At 42.7% G+C, this 16,825-nt stretch overlaps 2 protein-coding genes across 2 annotated transcripts; both read left to right on the top strand.

Moving 5' to 3' along the window:
* The first annotated feature begins 18 nt into the window (after window positions 1-18).
* Window positions 19-10,634, top strand: LOC148356557 (glycogen phosphorylase, muscle form-like). Its single transcript, XM_088346611.1, has 20 exons — window positions 19-370; window positions 2,314-2,415; window positions 2,480-2,558; window positions 2,633-2,736; window positions 2,941-3,072; window positions 3,147-3,258; window positions 3,323-3,405; window positions 3,538-3,681; window positions 3,760-3,852; window positions 3,924-4,070; window positions 5,635-5,798; window positions 5,860-5,974; window positions 6,126-6,227; window positions 6,300-6,447; window positions 6,531-6,589; window positions 7,621-7,762; window positions 7,837-8,044; window positions 9,544-9,678; window positions 9,806-9,872; window positions 9,980-10,634. Exons 1-20 carry the CDS (start codon window positions 128-130, stop codon window positions 10,127-10,129), a joined length of 2,529 nt encoding a protein of 842 aa, XP_088202737.1. The 5' UTR covers window positions 19-127; the 3' UTR covers window positions 10,130-10,634.
* A 100-nt stretch (window positions 10,635-10,734) lies between these two features.
* LOC148356556 (protein C-ets-2-like) lies at window positions 10,735-16,788 on the top strand. Its single transcript, XM_088346612.1, has 6 exons — window positions 10,735-11,283; window positions 11,366-11,569; window positions 11,635-11,709; window positions 13,224-13,430; window positions 13,495-13,613; window positions 14,491-16,788. The coding sequence occupies exons 1-6, from the start codon at window positions 11,148-11,150 to the stop codon at window positions 14,698-14,700; spliced, it is 951 nt and encodes a 316-aa protein (XP_088202738.1). The 5' UTR covers window positions 10,735-11,147; the 3' UTR covers window positions 14,701-16,788.
* Window positions 16,789-16,825: the final 37 nt, after the last annotated feature.

Raw genomic sequence — 16,825 nt, 5'->3', positions numbered from 1 at the left:
AGCTTGCTTGCGTCCGCTAACTAGACTTGCCGTATAAATACTGCAGAGAGACGATTTCCGACTTCGCGCTCGCCTCACACAGGTGTCCATCCGATTTTTTGATTTTGTCGCAAAGCCGCTCGTCACCATGTCCAAACCTTTGACGGACCAGGAGAAAAGAAAACAAATTTCGGTTCGGGGTCTGGCCGGCGTGGAGAATGTCACGGACCTCAAGCTAAATTTTAACCGACATCTCCATTTCACTTTGGTGAAGGACCGCAATGTAGCCACCAAGAGGGACTACTACTTCGCCCTTGCTAATACGGTCCGCGACCACCTGGTGGGCCGCTGGATCCGGACTCAACAGCACTACTACGAGACAGATCCTAAGGTGGGTCGCTCGGTCTGGTGCAGCAGTCCTGCACGTACGCACCATCGAGAGGGGGCGGGGACCAAAGGGTGGGCGGTGGAGGAGCTCGATGAACAGTTAGAAAAGGATAGAAAAGCGCTTAGGGAGAACGTGATGGAGAGAAGAGGGGAAACGGGATGAGAAAGGCATGAATGGGTCTTGAGAGAAAAGAGGGCGAAAAGTTGGCAAGCGAAAGTAGCAAAGGGAAGGCGGTGCTCTGGGCTTGAGGCATAGAGTTAAAGAGCCCCAGGGAGAGAAAAACGTGTCCATATAGTCAATCCATCCCGCTGACAGCTGTGACTGCAAGTGATTACATAACAGTCGATGAGGCTCTCTGCATCCCTTACAGGCTTACACCAGTGGCCAGCCACCTTTTCTGCACTCTGGATTTGTTTCATGTCTGTACGCAGTAAAAAAAGTAATTAATAAACAGCCCGTATCCACTGTGTATTCACTAGATGACATAGAAAAAGACATCAGATTGTACCTCACTATTCCACCATTTTTACTCACAGTACAACATTGTAAACCTTTGGTTTGGCTTAACTCTTTCCTATAACTCTCCACAAGCAAAAAGGCCAGGTGTTACCGGGCTAATAGATTGGATTCGGCTGCATGGAGTGTTCAAGAGCTGCAGTACCAAATTTGGATGCTACAGGGTGTTTTAGACCCCACAAAGGCAGACCCAACAAAAGCAGTTTTGTGTTTTTTTTGGGGGGGGTGGTCTTTGTATTTATTGGGGGTGCCTTGACACGAAACCTAGCTAAAGACACTCGCAAAGGCCTAAAGCACAACTGTGTAAACTTTCACGAAATTCAGATAAGCTGTTTCCGAGCCCTTTAACACACACACACACACACATTTGGATTTATAGTTTGGATTTAGATAAATAGACGTGGCACTGTGAGTAAAAATAGTGTGATGATGAGATAAAACGCAATTCCTCTTCCTTTGTCATCTACAACCCTAATGGTTAGGATAATGGTTCGGCGCTCTCGGTGCCACCATCCGAGTTCGATTCCCGTTGCATCCAATGCTTAGCAGATGAGGTCAGCAATGTATGTCAACTGATCAATCATTGCTCAATTATGGTGATATGTTGGCCTGGAGAGGGATGGGTGCCACCAGGCTGTACTTGCCCAAGGAACACCGCAGGAAATAGTGCCCCTACGACCCTAGTGGTAAAATGATCCACCCATCCAACTACCTTCCTAATGTAAAACGCAGACCCAGACTTTAAGGGTTGTGTGAAAACATGTGTGTATTCACTAATAGTAAAAGCAAAATATGTATATATATATATATATATTTTTTTTTTTTCTTTTTGTGTTGTCCAGTACCAAAAGCCCCCTGGCTTCATAGTGGTCTGCTGCCCAGTGGTTGCTGACCACTGCCTAACATGAGCCAGTTCTCAGCATTTTTTCATTTGTCCCATACCTGTCAACCTCCACGGCTCCATGCCCTTACAAACTGTCGTATTTTCCCTTACAAAATAAAATATAATCTTACACCATATTTTATTTTCTGGAATGATGCATGATGGGAAATCCCTAGGCGGCGTACGCATGCGCACAGTAGCATCCAACTGCTCGCTTCGTTTGCAACGAAAAAAAGGATACCGATATAGAGGCTACCGCGGCAAACTCGTTAGACTTGATTGATTTGCCGTTTCGTGATAGTCAGTGTTTACCGGATGGTACCCATAATTGACAAATTTGCGTTTTTCTGTACAGATATTCTTGTATGTCATACACGTCTTAAAATGCATAATAAACATGCTTTGTACGGCAAAAACGTACAGGTTAACAGGTATGCTGTCCTGACAGCAGGAAAGCGTTGTAGAAAATGGCAGTTGTGGAAATAAAGAGTCAAATCTGTGTTTACTGAAAAACATCAGCCCTTGTCTTTTACTGTCACTGATGCAGCGGGTCTACTATCTGTCCTTGGAGTTCTATATGGGTCGTACCCTTCAAAACACCATGGTAAACCTGGCCTTGGAGAATGCTTGTGACGAGGCCACCTACCAGGTGAGGCTGAGCACCATGAGATTTTGCAGCACCGCCAGCCAACTACCTCCGTTTTGTTTCTCAGTTGGGCCTTGACATGGAGGAACTGCAAGACATAGAGGAGGATGCTGGCTTAGGCAATGGTGGTCTGGGCCGTCTGGCCGGTAGGCTCTCAGTATTGCACTCCACTCTGTGCGAACAGGTCATGGTGAAGTCTGTTTTCTGCTTTTCTTCTCAGCTTGTTTCCTGGATTCCATGGCCTCCCTGGGTCTGGCCGCTTACGGCTATGGCATCCGCTACGAGTTTGGAATTTTTAATCAGAAGATTGTTGATGGCCGTCAGGTACGAGGATAGAAAGTTTGAATCCACTGCAATTGGAATTCTGTCACTCATTTGACCACAACCCTTAAAGATCCATCGTAAATGTCATTATACAGACACAAAGAACAATCCTGAAGCCAGATTTTTTTCTTTAGAGAAGTCATTGGCTATGTTGCGTTGCTCAACAAATCAAGTAAATAAATTGACGTGGCTGCGTTAACGCAGGTGGAGGAGGCTGACGATTGGCTGCGTTATGGCAACCCTTGGGAGAAGGCACGGCCTGAGTACATGCGCCCGGTCCAATTCTACGGACGAGTAGAACACACACCTGAGGGTGTTAAATGGGTTGACACGCAGGCAAGTATTGCCAGAATATGTCCTGGACCCGTGTGTAGAGGAAAAATGGACCGCAAGTACTCTTTGTGATAAAGGTGGTCCTGGCTCTTCCCTATGACACTCCGGTGCCCGGGTACAGAAACAACGTGGTCAACACAATGAGGCTGTGGTCCGCCAAGGCCCCGTGTGACTTTAACCTTCAAGACTGTGAGTCCCGTCTTGTCTCCGTTAACGACTGTTGGATCACTGTCTCACACATTTTTGTCATCAGTTAATGTGGGCGGATACATTCAGGCGGTGCTGGATAGGAACCTGGCCGAGAACATCTCTAGGGTTCTCTACCCAAACGACAATGTGAGTCATGTCTCAAGTGCTGTGTCATGTATCCCCTCAATGATCTAAATTGGTTTGCCCCAATTGAATGATTACAGAAAATTTAACTAAATAGCGGTCCAATTTGATCCTAATACTTTTGGGTCTGTATAGTTCTTCGAGGGCAAGGAGCTGCGTCTGAAGCAGGAGTACTTTGTGGTGGCGGCCACACTGCAGGACATCATTCGCCGATTCAAAGCGTCCAAGTTTGGCTCCACCGACTTTGTGCGCTTGGACCTGTCGGCACTGCCCGACAAGGTTTGTACAGCTCGCCTGGACCCTTGCGCCCGGCCGTACAGCTTTTCCAATTTTTATCCTTTTGTTTACATGGGGCAGGTGGCCATTCAGCTGAACGACACCCATCCTGCATTAGCCATCCCTGAGCTGATGAGGATCCTGGTGGATATGGAGAAGCTCACATGGGAGAAGGTTGGTAAATATTGCACTTGGTATCATCTGGTGGACCGGCGTGCAACTGACCGTCTTTGGTGTGGGTTCAGGCTTGGGACGTGGTGGTGCGAACGTGCGCCTACACCAACCACACAGTGCTGCCAGAGGCCCTGGAGCGCTGGCCTGTGGATCTCTTCCATAACCTACTGCCACGTCACCTGGAGATCGTCTATGAGATCAACAAGAGGCATCTGGAGGTAAAGACCACCCAATGCTAATAGCTGTATTTCTTACACTGTGGAGCTTTCCTTAAAGCAGGGGTCTCAAACTCGTGGCTTGCGGGATTATACTTATAGGCCCCTGCCTTGATATAAAAATGTAAAGGGAAAACTTGTATTATTAAGCGCCTCCTGGTTGTAAAAAACATTCATTGAAAATTATATAAATATATTTATATCGATTAGAAAAATTACATGCTATAAACATGTATGTTTTTAAAGTTAAAATCTCCATTTATTTTACATAAAATAACCTTCACCGAAAGGGACCTGACATACTTGTCTGCTATCTTGCTGGAACAAAAAAAACAAGGACATTACGAAAAGCCTGCCAAAAAAAAAAAAGAAAAACAGTTTTCTGACTTTGAGTCTCCATAGTTTGTATTTGTCCTTGTGCTTTTCATCACTTGTTTTTGGTTGCACCACACAATACAGTGGTCAAATCGTACACACTGTCACTTTATTTTAATGTAAATGCAGCCCATGCAAACTACGGATTCATTCATTACTGATTGATTGATTCTTTTTCAAATCAATTATTGATGTTTTAATTTTATTTTTAGATCTTATTTGATGGAGCAATAATTTCAAAATATATTTGAGAACAGTGGAATGTTTTTAATCAGAGGTTTCCTTGTGGAAAACCTAATTTGGCTCAACCTCACCTGGACCCCAGCTCTTGCGGCCCCCAAGTAAATTGAGTTTGAGACCCCTGCCTTAAAGGGACACTGTGTATTATTTGAAGACTAGATGTTGCTGTATTGTGTAGTGCAGACCTGGGCACTCCGGTCCTGGAGGGCCGCATGTTCTGCATGATTTTTGAGGTTTCTCTGATCCAATACAGGTGATTCCAATCACCAGTATTGTTAACGAGCACTTGCTAGCTTGCTAACGAGGTTATAATTTGTATCACCTGAGTTAAAGAAGAGCAAACTTCAAAATCTGGCAGGACGTGCGGCCCTCCAGGACCGGAGTGCCCAGGTCTGGTGTAGTGCAACGGAAGACAAGTGCTACAAAGCTCAAGGAAAAACACAAACTACGAAGACTTCAAGTGACCAAACTGCACCATTTTTTCTTCCCATTTTGTTGTCCAGCCTTTCACAAGGTTTTGCTTTTTGGGGCACCCGTAGCAGCAAGATGACAAAAAATCATGTCAGCTCCCTCTACGTGGGCCTCATGTTAAGTAAAATGAATACAAATTTCTTAAACTAAGAGTATTTAAAAATGCACCTTTTTAAATGATACTTCATGTATTTTTGCTTATTATTCAAATCAATGTTTTTTTTAAATAAATGAAGTTACTTCTTTTAAAACACAATGTCCCTTTTAAAATGCAAATGAACAGTTTCCAAAAAAACACAAACACATTAAAAAAAAAAAGATGTTCTATTTTCACAAACGATGTGATCTAAATCACCCCAAAATCTTTTTGACAAATATGGGACCATGCTCGATACAGCAAGAAAAACAATCCCAGTGGCCCTTTCAATATTTGATTTACCGACACATATAAATGGGTACTGTCATGGTCACTGTGTTACAGCGCGTGGCAAAGTTGTACCCGAACGACAGTGACCGCCTCCGCCGCATGTCTCTCATCGAGGAGGGGGACGTCAAGAAGATCAACATGGCCCACCTGTGCATCGTGGGCTCCCATGCCGTCAATGGAGTGGCACGCATCCACTCAGAAATTATCAAAGACACGGTGTAAGCAACTTGCGTATAGCTTCGTGGCTGCAATTTGGCTGTAGCTGTGTCTCTCTCTTAGCTTCAAAGACTTCTACGACATGGATCCTGACAAGTTCCAGAACAAGACCAATGGCATCACGCCCAGGCGTTGGCTTCTCATGTGCAATCCTGGTCTGGCTGATGTCATTGCAGAGGTTTGTTGCGCCTTTGTCAATGACAACATGACAAAATAATTGTAGCCCCCAGGGTTAATTTGAATATGTTAAGCCTCCTGAACTTAGCACAAGCAAAAAGCTGCTACTTGGCAATACTTCCCGATGACGGCTGAATTCTTCCAATCCACAGAGAATCGGTGATGACTACATCCGGGACTTGGACCGACTGAAGGGGCTCCTGGAGTTTGTCAATGACGACGCCTTCATCCGAGACGTGGCCAAAGTCAAACAGGTGAGCTGGCGAATTGCAACAACCAAACCGCTTCCTTGATAGAATATTTGCAAGCAAACCTCTGGACTGCAGGAGAACAAGATGAAGTTTGCCGCCCATCTGGAGGAGCACTATGGCGTGAAGATCAACCCCGGCTCCATGTTCGATGTGCAAGTGAAGCGCATCCATGAATACAAGAGGCAACTGCTCAACTGTCTGCACATCATCACACTATACAACCGTGGGTGCTTCCTATAACCACCACAAACGAAGCACTCTGAAGAAACGGCTGACACAAAGATCTTTTTCTCTTTTTAAATGCAGGAATCAGGAAGGAGCCTAACAAAGCATGGACCCCGAGGACCGTCATGATTGGAGGAAAGGTGACCCATCTACTATTTTTTTTGTATCACGCTTCTCTTACCTAGAATGAGGGCACTTGGGGAGCAACAACGCCTTTCTGATATTCAAAAGCAATTTCATTTAAGATTGAATATATAATTAGGCAAACCAAGAAAACAAGATATTAACAACATGCTCAACATTTTGTGTTTACAAACTTATAACATCTTAGTATTCAAAGGTGGGGTTCATCGTTTGAAATGTCCTTACTCTTGAAAGTTAAATATTTTCTCTACTAAATATGTGTTAACAATGCTCAACTGAGTTCAAAGAGCCCTTGTGCTTATTTTCCCACCGCGCCTACTTGCTTTTGTCTTACTTTTGGCAAAGCTTTTTGGGCCAATCAGGAATGGGTGGAATCGGGGAGCAGTGGTGGAGAGTGTCATCCTTCTCGTCCCCGCTTTTCCATTTGTCAGTGTAGCATACTACACTGCATAGAGAAATATATGACCGGCTTTCAACAATCATGCAAAATGTTAAGAGTAGGAAGAGGCCTGCTTCAAGTACATTAGTAAGTGAATAAATGAATGAATGAATGAAACTTTACTGCATTGTTACTTTTTGTGCATGCACCAACGGCAGCAAACACAAATGACAAAATAAAAGGGATTTCATATCATAAGTAGCAAGTACAACCTTAATTTCTGGAGGAGATGTCCATTAAATACCCATGCATAATTCAAACATGCCTAGTAACTGAGTATTAATCCCGCTAGTTGCCCAGACGTATTGGCAATTATCCCAAATTCCTTTATGTAGCCTTTCACTAATTTACCATATCAATGCACTTTTTGTTAGCAATCTAATCTCCCTATTGCATTTATTACAACACAAATCGTCGTATGTGTCATATTTGTGCTCTTCCATCCCGTTTCAACGTTCCGGTATTTTTAAAATATTTCCATCACTCTCGGGTCCGTCAAAATGCACAATGACAGGTTTTCTTTAAATATCAAAATAATTTATCAGAATGAATCCTCCAAAATGTGCCTCACGTGCCATTGCTGTCTAGGCGGCTCCAGGTTACCACACAGCCAAGCTCATCATCCAGCTGATCACCTCCATCGGAAACGTTGTCAACAACGACCCTGTGATAGGAGATCGGCTGAAAGTCATCTTCCTGGAGAACTATCGAGTCACTCTTGCAGAGAAAGGTAGCTATCCCCTTAACTTTACCCTCGGAGCAGCAACACAAGCGTTGATGTTTGAATCCCACCGGCGTCTGCAGTCATCCCGGCCGCAGATCTGTCCGAGCAGATCTCCACCGCTGGCACAGAAGCCTCAGGCACGGGCAACATGAAGTTTATGCTGAATGGAGCCCTCACCATCGGTACAATGGATGGTGCCAACGTGGAGATGGCGGAGGAGGCTGGCGAGGAGAACCTTTTCATCTTTGGCATGCGCGTCAAGGACGTAGAGGCTTTGGACAAAAAGGGGTGAGCGCTCACTGACACCACACAACTTCAAAATTCACCCAAAAGAGGTCCAAATTTACCAACCAATTAATGTAGAAAGATTTAGGACATTGAAAAACTGGCATAGAATGAGAGTATACTTAATTATATGTTTTAAAATTTAGTCTTAAAAATTAAAGGCATCTTAGAATCAAGTCGAATTTGTTTCAATGTTTTGATTTTTTTTGTCTTTATGTCATTTTATAATCAGACATTATTTCTATTCGTTTGTTTTGACAAAAATATGTTTTTTTGTGCAATATATCCTTCATTTATGGATATATAGCACAAAAACTGAAGCACACATCTGGATGCGGAAGCACACATCTGGATGCGGCAGCACGGCGGCGCAGTGGTTAGCGCGCGTGCGGCACAGTTCTAAGGTCTTGGGAACCTCCTGTGTGGGTTCAAATCCGGCAACCGGACTTCCTGTGCGGAGTTTGTATGTTCTCCCCGTGCTTGCGTGGGTTTCCTCCGGGCACTCCGGTTTCCTCCCACTTTCCAAAGACATGCATTTCAGGTGGATTGGCCGGTCTAAATTCTCCCTAGGTGTGAATGAGCGAGCAAGTTGACTGTCCCTGTGTGCCCTGCGATTGGCTGGCAACCAGTTCAGGGTGTCCCCTGCCCACTGCCCGATGATTGCTGGGATGGGCTCCAGCACCCCCGCGACCCCACTGAGGATAAGCGGTGCAGCTAATGAGATGAGATCCTTCATTTTATTAGAACCACAGTATTTTGTTCACCGAAGAATCTAACTTACAGTATTTACTCATGTTTAAGACTCACTCGTGTATAATGGTCACCCCTAATTTTTTACTAAAAAATGGGCAAGCGGCTGATGATGGTGCTGTATCTGAGTTAATCTGGAGGTTTCTCCTGCTACAAGTACTAGTACCCAGGGAAGCCAGTGCTATCTGTTTCATGTGGGGGAGCAAATCCTTGCCCAAAAGATATAGGAATGATAGGAATGGACGCTGCCTGAAGTGGTGCCCCTACAATCCAGGTGGTTAAGTTGGATCCATTAACTGTAATAGAAGGTCCAAATTTACAATTTTTTCCCCCCAAAATTTCACTAATGCCAATTTATAGTTCATAAAAAAACGGTAAATTTACCTAATTTATGTAGAGATTTATATATTAAAATCTAGTGCCCAAAGGGATTTACAACAACTTTCATTCGCCCATTTACACTGGGGGTTACCTGCCGCCATGTAAGGCACTCTTCAGTGTTTTGCCAAAAGACACTTTGATATAATTCCTCACAACACGATGCAATATCAACATAACATTTTTTTCGTCGACTTGATAAAATAACATTTTAGATTTTTCAAGAAAATAAAATCACAAAGCCGAGGATGTTGATGCCTGTCATCACCATACACTCATTCCAACCCTATGGAGAACCTGATGAAAATATTCTCAGTGTAATGAGTGGATGTTTAAATTAATACAATAGTGACTGTGGTTTCATGTTTTTCCAGATATGACGCAATGAGCTACTACAACCGTCTGCCCGAGTTGAAGCAGGCTGTCTCTCAGATCGCGGCGGGCATGTTCAGCCCGGGTCAGGTGGACCTTTTTAAGGATCTGGTTAATATGCTGATGCATCACGACAGGTCTAAAAATCAACGCCAATAGGCTCCTTTTACGCCGACATATGGCTGCTCGACTAAATTGACATGGTTTTTGTGTCCACGTGTGTGTGTGTGTGTGTGTGTGTGTGTGTGCATGCACGTGCTACAGGTTCAAGGTGTTTGCAGACTATGAAGATTACATCAAATGCCAGGAAAAAGTGAGCGCCCTCTACAAGGTCAGCAATCAATGGCTACTTTTCTTCCATTCCATGCAAAAAATGAACCTGCTTGACCTGAATGCTCCTTTCTCTGTTCTCCTCAATTTGATCCTGTGTATTACCAGAACCCAAAAGAGTGGACAAAGATGGTGATCAGGAACATTGCCGGGTCGGGTAAATTCTCTAGTGATCGCACCATTTCCCAGTACGCTCGGGAGATCTGGGGCATGGAGCCTAGTTTGGAGAAGATCCCCGCACCAGATGACCCCCGCTAATGTGCGCGTGAAAGTATCATGCTCCATCAAACTAAGCCCCCATCTTCAAAAAAAGTAAAAATAAAACCTATCTAGCCTTTCTCGATTGCAGCTTTTAACCTAAACTTCCACATGAAAAGAGAAATAAGTAGTTCTTTAGTCAAATGATATGATGTGGACTGGGACCGCACCCGCATACACACTCCCAAAAGCCTTTGAAAACACTGTTACGTACCGTCAACTTCTGCACTGTGATGGCAGGTCTACTGTAAGAGGTCTTTATCATTGTCTCATTCTCCTGCATGCTGACGTCCCTTCGACAATGCTTCGTCGGATCTTAGCTGAGCGCCTTGTCATACTTCAGTGAGACCACTAAAAAAACTGTTATTGTGCTGTCTAGTGAATTCTAACAAACGATGTAAAAGCACTTTGATCTATTGTAAACATTTGCACGTTTAACTCTCGCACTGTCATTTTCAATGTCTGTCCAAGTTTATCTTTGTCAATAAATGGCAAATGTAGTTGACTCAAAATCCAGCTTTGTGTGTTAGAGAAAAAAATGACGGGGTGGGGGATGTTTCAAATCATTTGAAGGGAAAATTTATATATATATATATATATATATATATATATATATAAAAGCAAGCATGACATTTTACCTCATGGATATCTGCCCCCTCCTTTGGCTTGCTGATTGACACTTGTCAAGAACCCCCCCTCCTGTTAAGGGGACGGCCCCTCCCACCCTCTTTCAATTTTTCCATTTCAGCTCTCACCTCACCTGTTGTCTCCTCACATTGGTATGGACTGCACTGCGTACGGTAAGATTTTATCTCCTTTCTCGAAATATTTTCGATTTGAGCTTGGAAATGTGAATTTTTTAAGTTGGAATTTTTTGACCTCTTTGATTCATTTTAAGGGAGGTAAAGTAACCTTATTTGGGGTGTAAATAGACATGCCTTACACAATGTGGATGTTTTAAGATGTTATTGTTTAGGTCTCCTGCAAAAAAAATCCAGATGCTCATTTTGTGACTAGAATGTCTTGTGAAACAGAGCTGGACCCCATGGAGGTCCCTCCGCTCACCCCGACAAGCAAAGAGGTTCTGTGCCAGGCGCTGCGAGCCAGTTTTGCTGGTTTCACTCAAGAGAGGGTTACCCATCGCTTCCCGCCAGGTGAAAGTCCAAACAGGAGAGTGAGTTTTAGGTCATTTGGATTTTGATATATCTTTCTGCAATTTATGGGACTGCCTTTTAGATCCCATTTTATGGTCTGAGTGGGAAGTGAATCACTGGCTTGACTGGTGCCGGGCCGAATTCGGGCTGCACTCATTAGGCTCGGACCTGAAGGGCCTCGGCGGTCACGAGCTGTGCCGACTGGACCGTGATGCTTTCCTGAGTCTGACGTCCGACGGTGCCGCTGGTGAGATCTTGTGGGAACACCTAGAGATCATGAGACGTGGTGAGAATGGCACAATTCCCACTTCGCACTGGTTGCTGTCACCCCCTAATGTTTCTCATCTTCAGATTATGATCGTGATTGTGGCGCTGTGATGCCAACGTGTGCCGTTTCTTCCCCCTGCCAGCTTCCCAACAGTCGAGGTTTGTTCCACAGATAGTTGTGGCCAGTGTTGGGGACATTACTGAAAACCGTAATTAGTTAAGTTACTAGTTACTTCATTTTAAAAGTAATTGACACCAAAAAGCAGCATTTTACTCTAAAAGTAACTACTGAGTTACAAATTATATACTCACAGTAAAGACAACCCCCCCTTCAACTGCTTAAAAATAGCCACAAAACAAAAAATAATAGAAGAAAACGTGTACACCAACCTGTAGAAGAGGTGAACCCTTCATATTTCTTGGCTTGTGCAAATCTTGATAGCTTGGAAACTATCATTTAGCCGAAACACTCCATATCTATTTTGTTTCTGGGATTTAAAAAAACTCGAGATTCTGCTTCTTCATTTCTGGGTAATGTCCAAGACGTTTTCCTTTTTTTTCAGGCATGGTGTAGTTGGAAAAAATATTTCACAAATAAGAATACCAAAATTCTGCACTCTCTTACCGTAAAGCTCATGCTCACGTTTGATCCATTGATTTTTTTTGTTTTGTTCCTGTATAAGCCAAAAATGTCCCCGCGCACTGCCCACCATTTACAAATGGTGACCCGAAACCAAATATGCGCATATTACCCCTTAATTTCAGTATTTTATTTTATAGTTGTAAATATGACTAGGATTTGATTAAATACGGTAAGAAAAATATCAGTAGTGGGCAATTAGTCAAGTCATGTTTATTTGTATAGCCCTTAATCACAAAGAGTCTCAAAGGGCTGCACAGACCACAGATTATTGCAAACCACAGACTATTATTACACCATCCCCTGATCTAAAACCTACATGAGGGCAAGGAAAAACTCAAAAACCTCAACATGAGGAAAATGAAGAAACATTGAGAAGGGACCGTACATGAGGTAGTCTCTCTTCCAGGATGACCTTGCTGCAATGGATGTTGCAATAACAAATAATACACAGATATTGTCAAAATAAAATATAGGTTATTCATATGTTATAGAATAGAAGTGTGTTTTAAGCCTAGATTTAAACAGTTACACTGAGGTTGCAGATCGAATCTCAGGGGGAAGAGCATTCCACAGCACTGGGCCCGAATGGAGAACGCTCTCGAACCTGCGGATCTCTTCTTGGCTCTTGGAGCCCTCGCACTCTTTGCTTGAAACAGCGCCACCGTAACTCTATTCAGATGTGTTTTGTAGGTAGTATAACTAGAAACATCCCAGCTTTCGCCTTTAATGTATTCAGCGTTGTGTTGCTGTCAGAAAGCAGGTTCTATTTTATTTCAAGAGTAAAGGAGAATATGCCAAGTTGCTGTAGACGTTGTGATTCACGGTATGCTTTTAAAAAGTAATGGAGTAACGCACCATGTTAGAACAACAGTTGAGATACTTTTTTTTTTCATCAATAATGTGTAACAATACTTGTTAAGGAGAACAGGAATGCGTTATTCCCAACACTGGATGTGGCACATATTGAAAAGGCCAGTGACGCTAGATTTTTCTGAAAAAACAAAACAGTGTTGCGTCGTGCTCTTTGCAGAGTCTGATTCTGAGGCTGAGATGTCTCACTCCAGCTCTTTGATTTGGACGGATGGGGTCCACGACATGGAAGCCTTGTCGGACGAGGGCCCATGCGGGGACGTATTCACTTTAGTCCAACCCTACAAAAGCTTCAAGGAATACGTCGGGGACAAAGCAGATGCTGGCTCACCCGTCATCCCGGCAGCTGTCCTTGCCGGTTACACAGGTGAGTCACAACATGTGTCTGCTAGCGTAATGGCGATCTTAGCAACCGTCTCTTTGGTTGTCAGGGAGTGGACCCATCCAGCTTTGGCAATTTTTGCTGGAGCTGCTGACCGACCGAAGCTGCCAGTCGTGCATCAGTTGGACCGGAGACGGCTGGGAGTTCAAGTTGACCGACCCAGACGAGGTACATTTAGGGCAGGGGTAGGCAAACTTTTTGAGTGGCGGACCACATTGTTTCGAAAAAACTTTCACAGCGGCCGGGCCGAGAAAAAAATAGCTGATTGATGAATTTATATTTTTGGGTATGCTAATAAAAAACATTAATTGTCATCTATTAATATTACATCTATTATATCAGCATTACATGAGGAAAATGGATAACATAAGCCAGTCCATTTTTGATCCTTAGCATTTACCTGCATAAGTTGTGTTTTATTTGTTTATAAAGGGATCATTTCATTCAATTGATCAAAACACAGAAAATATACCCCCAAAAATAATGTACACAAAAACTTTTAAGGGTAATAGCAAAGTGATATCTCCTTTTTAAGCCTAAATTTGATCATTTGCATTGAAATACTCAATGGGGTACTTCAGAGGAGTTTTCTTGTATGAAATGTAGTATCTTAGTAAATAAAACTGATTTAAAAAAATTATATATCATTATGGGGGTACACAAAGGGACACAGGCTAGAAATATCGGTGAGTGCAATCGTTTTGCTTTAAACAAAGACTTCTATTTTAAATAAAATAACATTGGGAAGGGCGTTTCCACAAATGTTCTTTGTTTGATAACTGGTAGTCAGCATGTACAGCTTCATTGGGTGGTTTGGAGTGGCACGTGGCTTTGGGGACATCTCGTGGACATATTTAAAACTGCAGGTGATAGTTTGACAAGAAGCGGGTCATTTTTTTCCTTCTGGTTCTCACAGCAACGGAAAAAACATGTTGATTGGCCTGATCCGGCCCGTGATTTAGGGCCTAGACGGCAAACCTGTATTGTGGATGCTTGAGTTGCTACACAGAGCAGACGTGTGAATCGGTGCTGGCTTGTCTTGTAGGTGGCGTTGCTGTGGGGCCGCCGCAAGCACAAGCCTAAAATGAACTATGAGAAGCTGAGCCGGGGCTTGCGCTACTACTACGATAAGAACATCATCCGCAAGACTGTGGGCAAGCGCTATGTCTACCGCTTTGTCTGCAACCTACAAGGCCTTCTGGGATATGAGCCTGGTGAGCTGCACGCCATGCTGGACATCCGCGCTGCCAACTAACAATTGGAAAAAGACGAAGAGTGACTGTTGCAAATATGGAAGGTGGCAACCTCTCGAATTAGTCAAATTTTATTTGGAGGGAGCGGGGGTCTGACGAGAAGCTCAGCTGCACACTGCAGCTCATTGCTTATGTCATGCAGTGTTCATCCACATGCTTTTTTCCAGCAAGTTAGCTAAAGCCTTCAAGTGTGCGCAAAGATGGGACTTGACAGGCCAAGCCAACTTCTAAGACTCCGTTTGTTGTTTGCCAGGATTTAACTGATTCGGTTAAAAGCTTTGTCACTCCTGTTTACAGACAGGCCGTGTGTGATTCCGAGCTCAAAATGCTATTAAAAGCATACAATGTCAGATTTGTTGCATGAAATCCGAAGCTGATTTAATTTTACAAATCAGTGAACAAGATGTCGCGCAGCAAGCGAGCGTGTGCGGATTACTTCCGCCACTTTCCTTAATGGAAAGGGGGCTGCGAGAGCGGGTGGTCTTTGTCCTCAATACCAAATGTTAAGTGTGGGTTGACCATGAATACTCAAGATATTTGGAATCAGTGTTAAAACAAGGTGACGAATGGTGACCACCTAAGCTCCCGGGGTGAAAATAAAACCCGTACACAGAAGGTAACAGTGTCTCACTGTTCACTGACCGTTGCCTTTACGCTTCAGGTGTCTCCAACCCCGCAACGGGACGAGCTGCAGTGTTGTTACATATAATGCATTGTCTGGTGACTCGAGAAGAACTATATATTTAGAACTCATTCAGAAAATGGAAGCACATTGATTTTTCTTTTAAGGGAAACACCTACAACCTCTCACAATTGAATGCTGTATTCAAAACAAAGCTTGTGTGCAAAATAAAAACGGAAACATGTAAAGGGTGTTTTGAAAAATTGGATATGCTTCAAGATGTAAATGTGAGATAGTACATGATTAAGGCAAATGAAATAAAAAGTGTTGAAGATAAGATTTATTCATCCAAATCCGAAAAAAAAATTCCAAAGCATATGGATAATGTAAACAGTTTCACAAATGTTTAATATGTGCATCGCCTGAGACACGGCATACTTCAAGTCTGTGATCCAAGTCCTGCCAAACAAGCTGAAGCACATCTTAAATAACAGGATCCAGCAAAATTCCCATTTTTTCTTTTTATTTAAAAATGATCTGCTCGTGAGTTAGTACAGGGGAAATACATATACTTGAATATTATCAATTATAATAAATATATCAATTTTTTGAAACGCCTTGGACAGCGACTTTGTACTGTAATTCAAGCAATCAGTTACTTTAGGAAAGATGTGTAAAATAACTATCAGTTTTTCAACCAGTGGGCCAGGGCACACTAGTGTGATGTAAAACCTAGCCTAGTGTGCTGCAGGAAAGTGGCCGATTTTATCTTTGCAAATTATGCAATTGTTCAGTATTGTTTCTGAATAATAAGCAGAGCAACTGTACCATTCATCCATATTAGAAGGTGGTGGCAGATAGATTTTTTCTCTTCTATGATTATACTAAACAATCTGCTCATGACGCAGTACAGTGTATTTAACAACTTATTCGAAAAAAAGCCGTTTAAGATTGAACTGTAAGAAAATAGAAACATATCTAAAAATGTGAACATTTTGCACTTGATTTTTTGCTGATTTATTTATAATAGGTTTTTAAAAAACAAATTAAGTTCCAACATAATACAAATATGGTTCCACTGGCAGATAATTTTGCTCATTTGAGTCAGAGAAATGGATTAAAATATATTAAAATCCAAAAAGACTGCAACATTCTTATCCAAAATAAATTACCTGAATTACAACCACTGACGACAAATGAAGAAAAAAAACGTACTACTGTAAAATTAGCCAACATAACAATTTAAGGATTAAAAGAAAACATGTTAAACTAGTGCAGGTAATTAAAATTTTTTGATGGATGGTTGGCCGAGAGAAATTCCTATTTACAAAAAAAAGTGTCTTTGCTCAAAAGTTGGGAAACATTGCTGTATATGAAAATGAGGTACGTACACACACTTGCAATAAAAAACCTGGGGGGTCAGGTGGTCTTTGATTTTCTAATAAAACTACGACACATGCTCACAGAATTTGTCTTTGAATATGTTATCTTTGATACAAACTACT

Source organism: Urocampus carinirostris, chromosome 11, assembly GCF_059441175.1.
Source record: "Urocampus carinirostris isolate Australia breed hairy pipefish chromosome 11, RoL_Ucar_1.0, whole genome shotgun sequence".
NCBI classification, from domain to species: domain Eukaryota; kingdom Metazoa; phylum Chordata; class Actinopteri; order Syngnathiformes; family Syngnathidae; genus Urocampus; species Urocampus carinirostris.
This window is presented reverse-complemented; position numbering and strand designations above follow the sequence as displayed.

What these genes read in the sequence shown, in the direction of transcription:
- LOC148356557 (XM_088346611.1), top strand. Translation starts at nt 128, where the DNA reads ATGTCCAAACCTTTGACGGACCAGGAGAAAAGAAAACAAATTTCGGTT. An exon ending in AGATTGTTGATGGCCGTCAG is followed by an intron (nt 2,737 to 2,940) that starts GTACGAGGATAG and finishes GCGTTAACGCAG; the next exon opens with GTGGAGGAGGCTGACGATTG. An exon ending in AAGTGAGCGCCCTCTACAAG is followed by an intron (nt 9,873 to 9,979) that starts GTCAGCAATCAA and finishes GTGTATTACCAG; the next exon opens with AACCCAAAAGAGTGGACAAA.
- LOC148356556 (XM_088346612.1), top strand. Translation starts at nt 11,148, where the DNA reads ATGTCTTGTGAAACAGAGCTGGACCCCATGGAGGTCCCTCCGCTCACC. An exon ending in CCTAGAGATCATGAGACGTG is followed by an intron (nt 11,570 to 11,634) that starts GTGAGAATGGCA and finishes TCTCATCTTCAG; the next exon opens with ATTATGATCGTGATTGTGGC. An exon ending in TGTCCTTGCCGGTTACACAG is followed by an intron (nt 13,431 to 13,494) that starts GTGAGTCACAAC and finishes TTTGGTTGTCAG; the next exon opens with GGAGTGGACCCATCCAGCTT.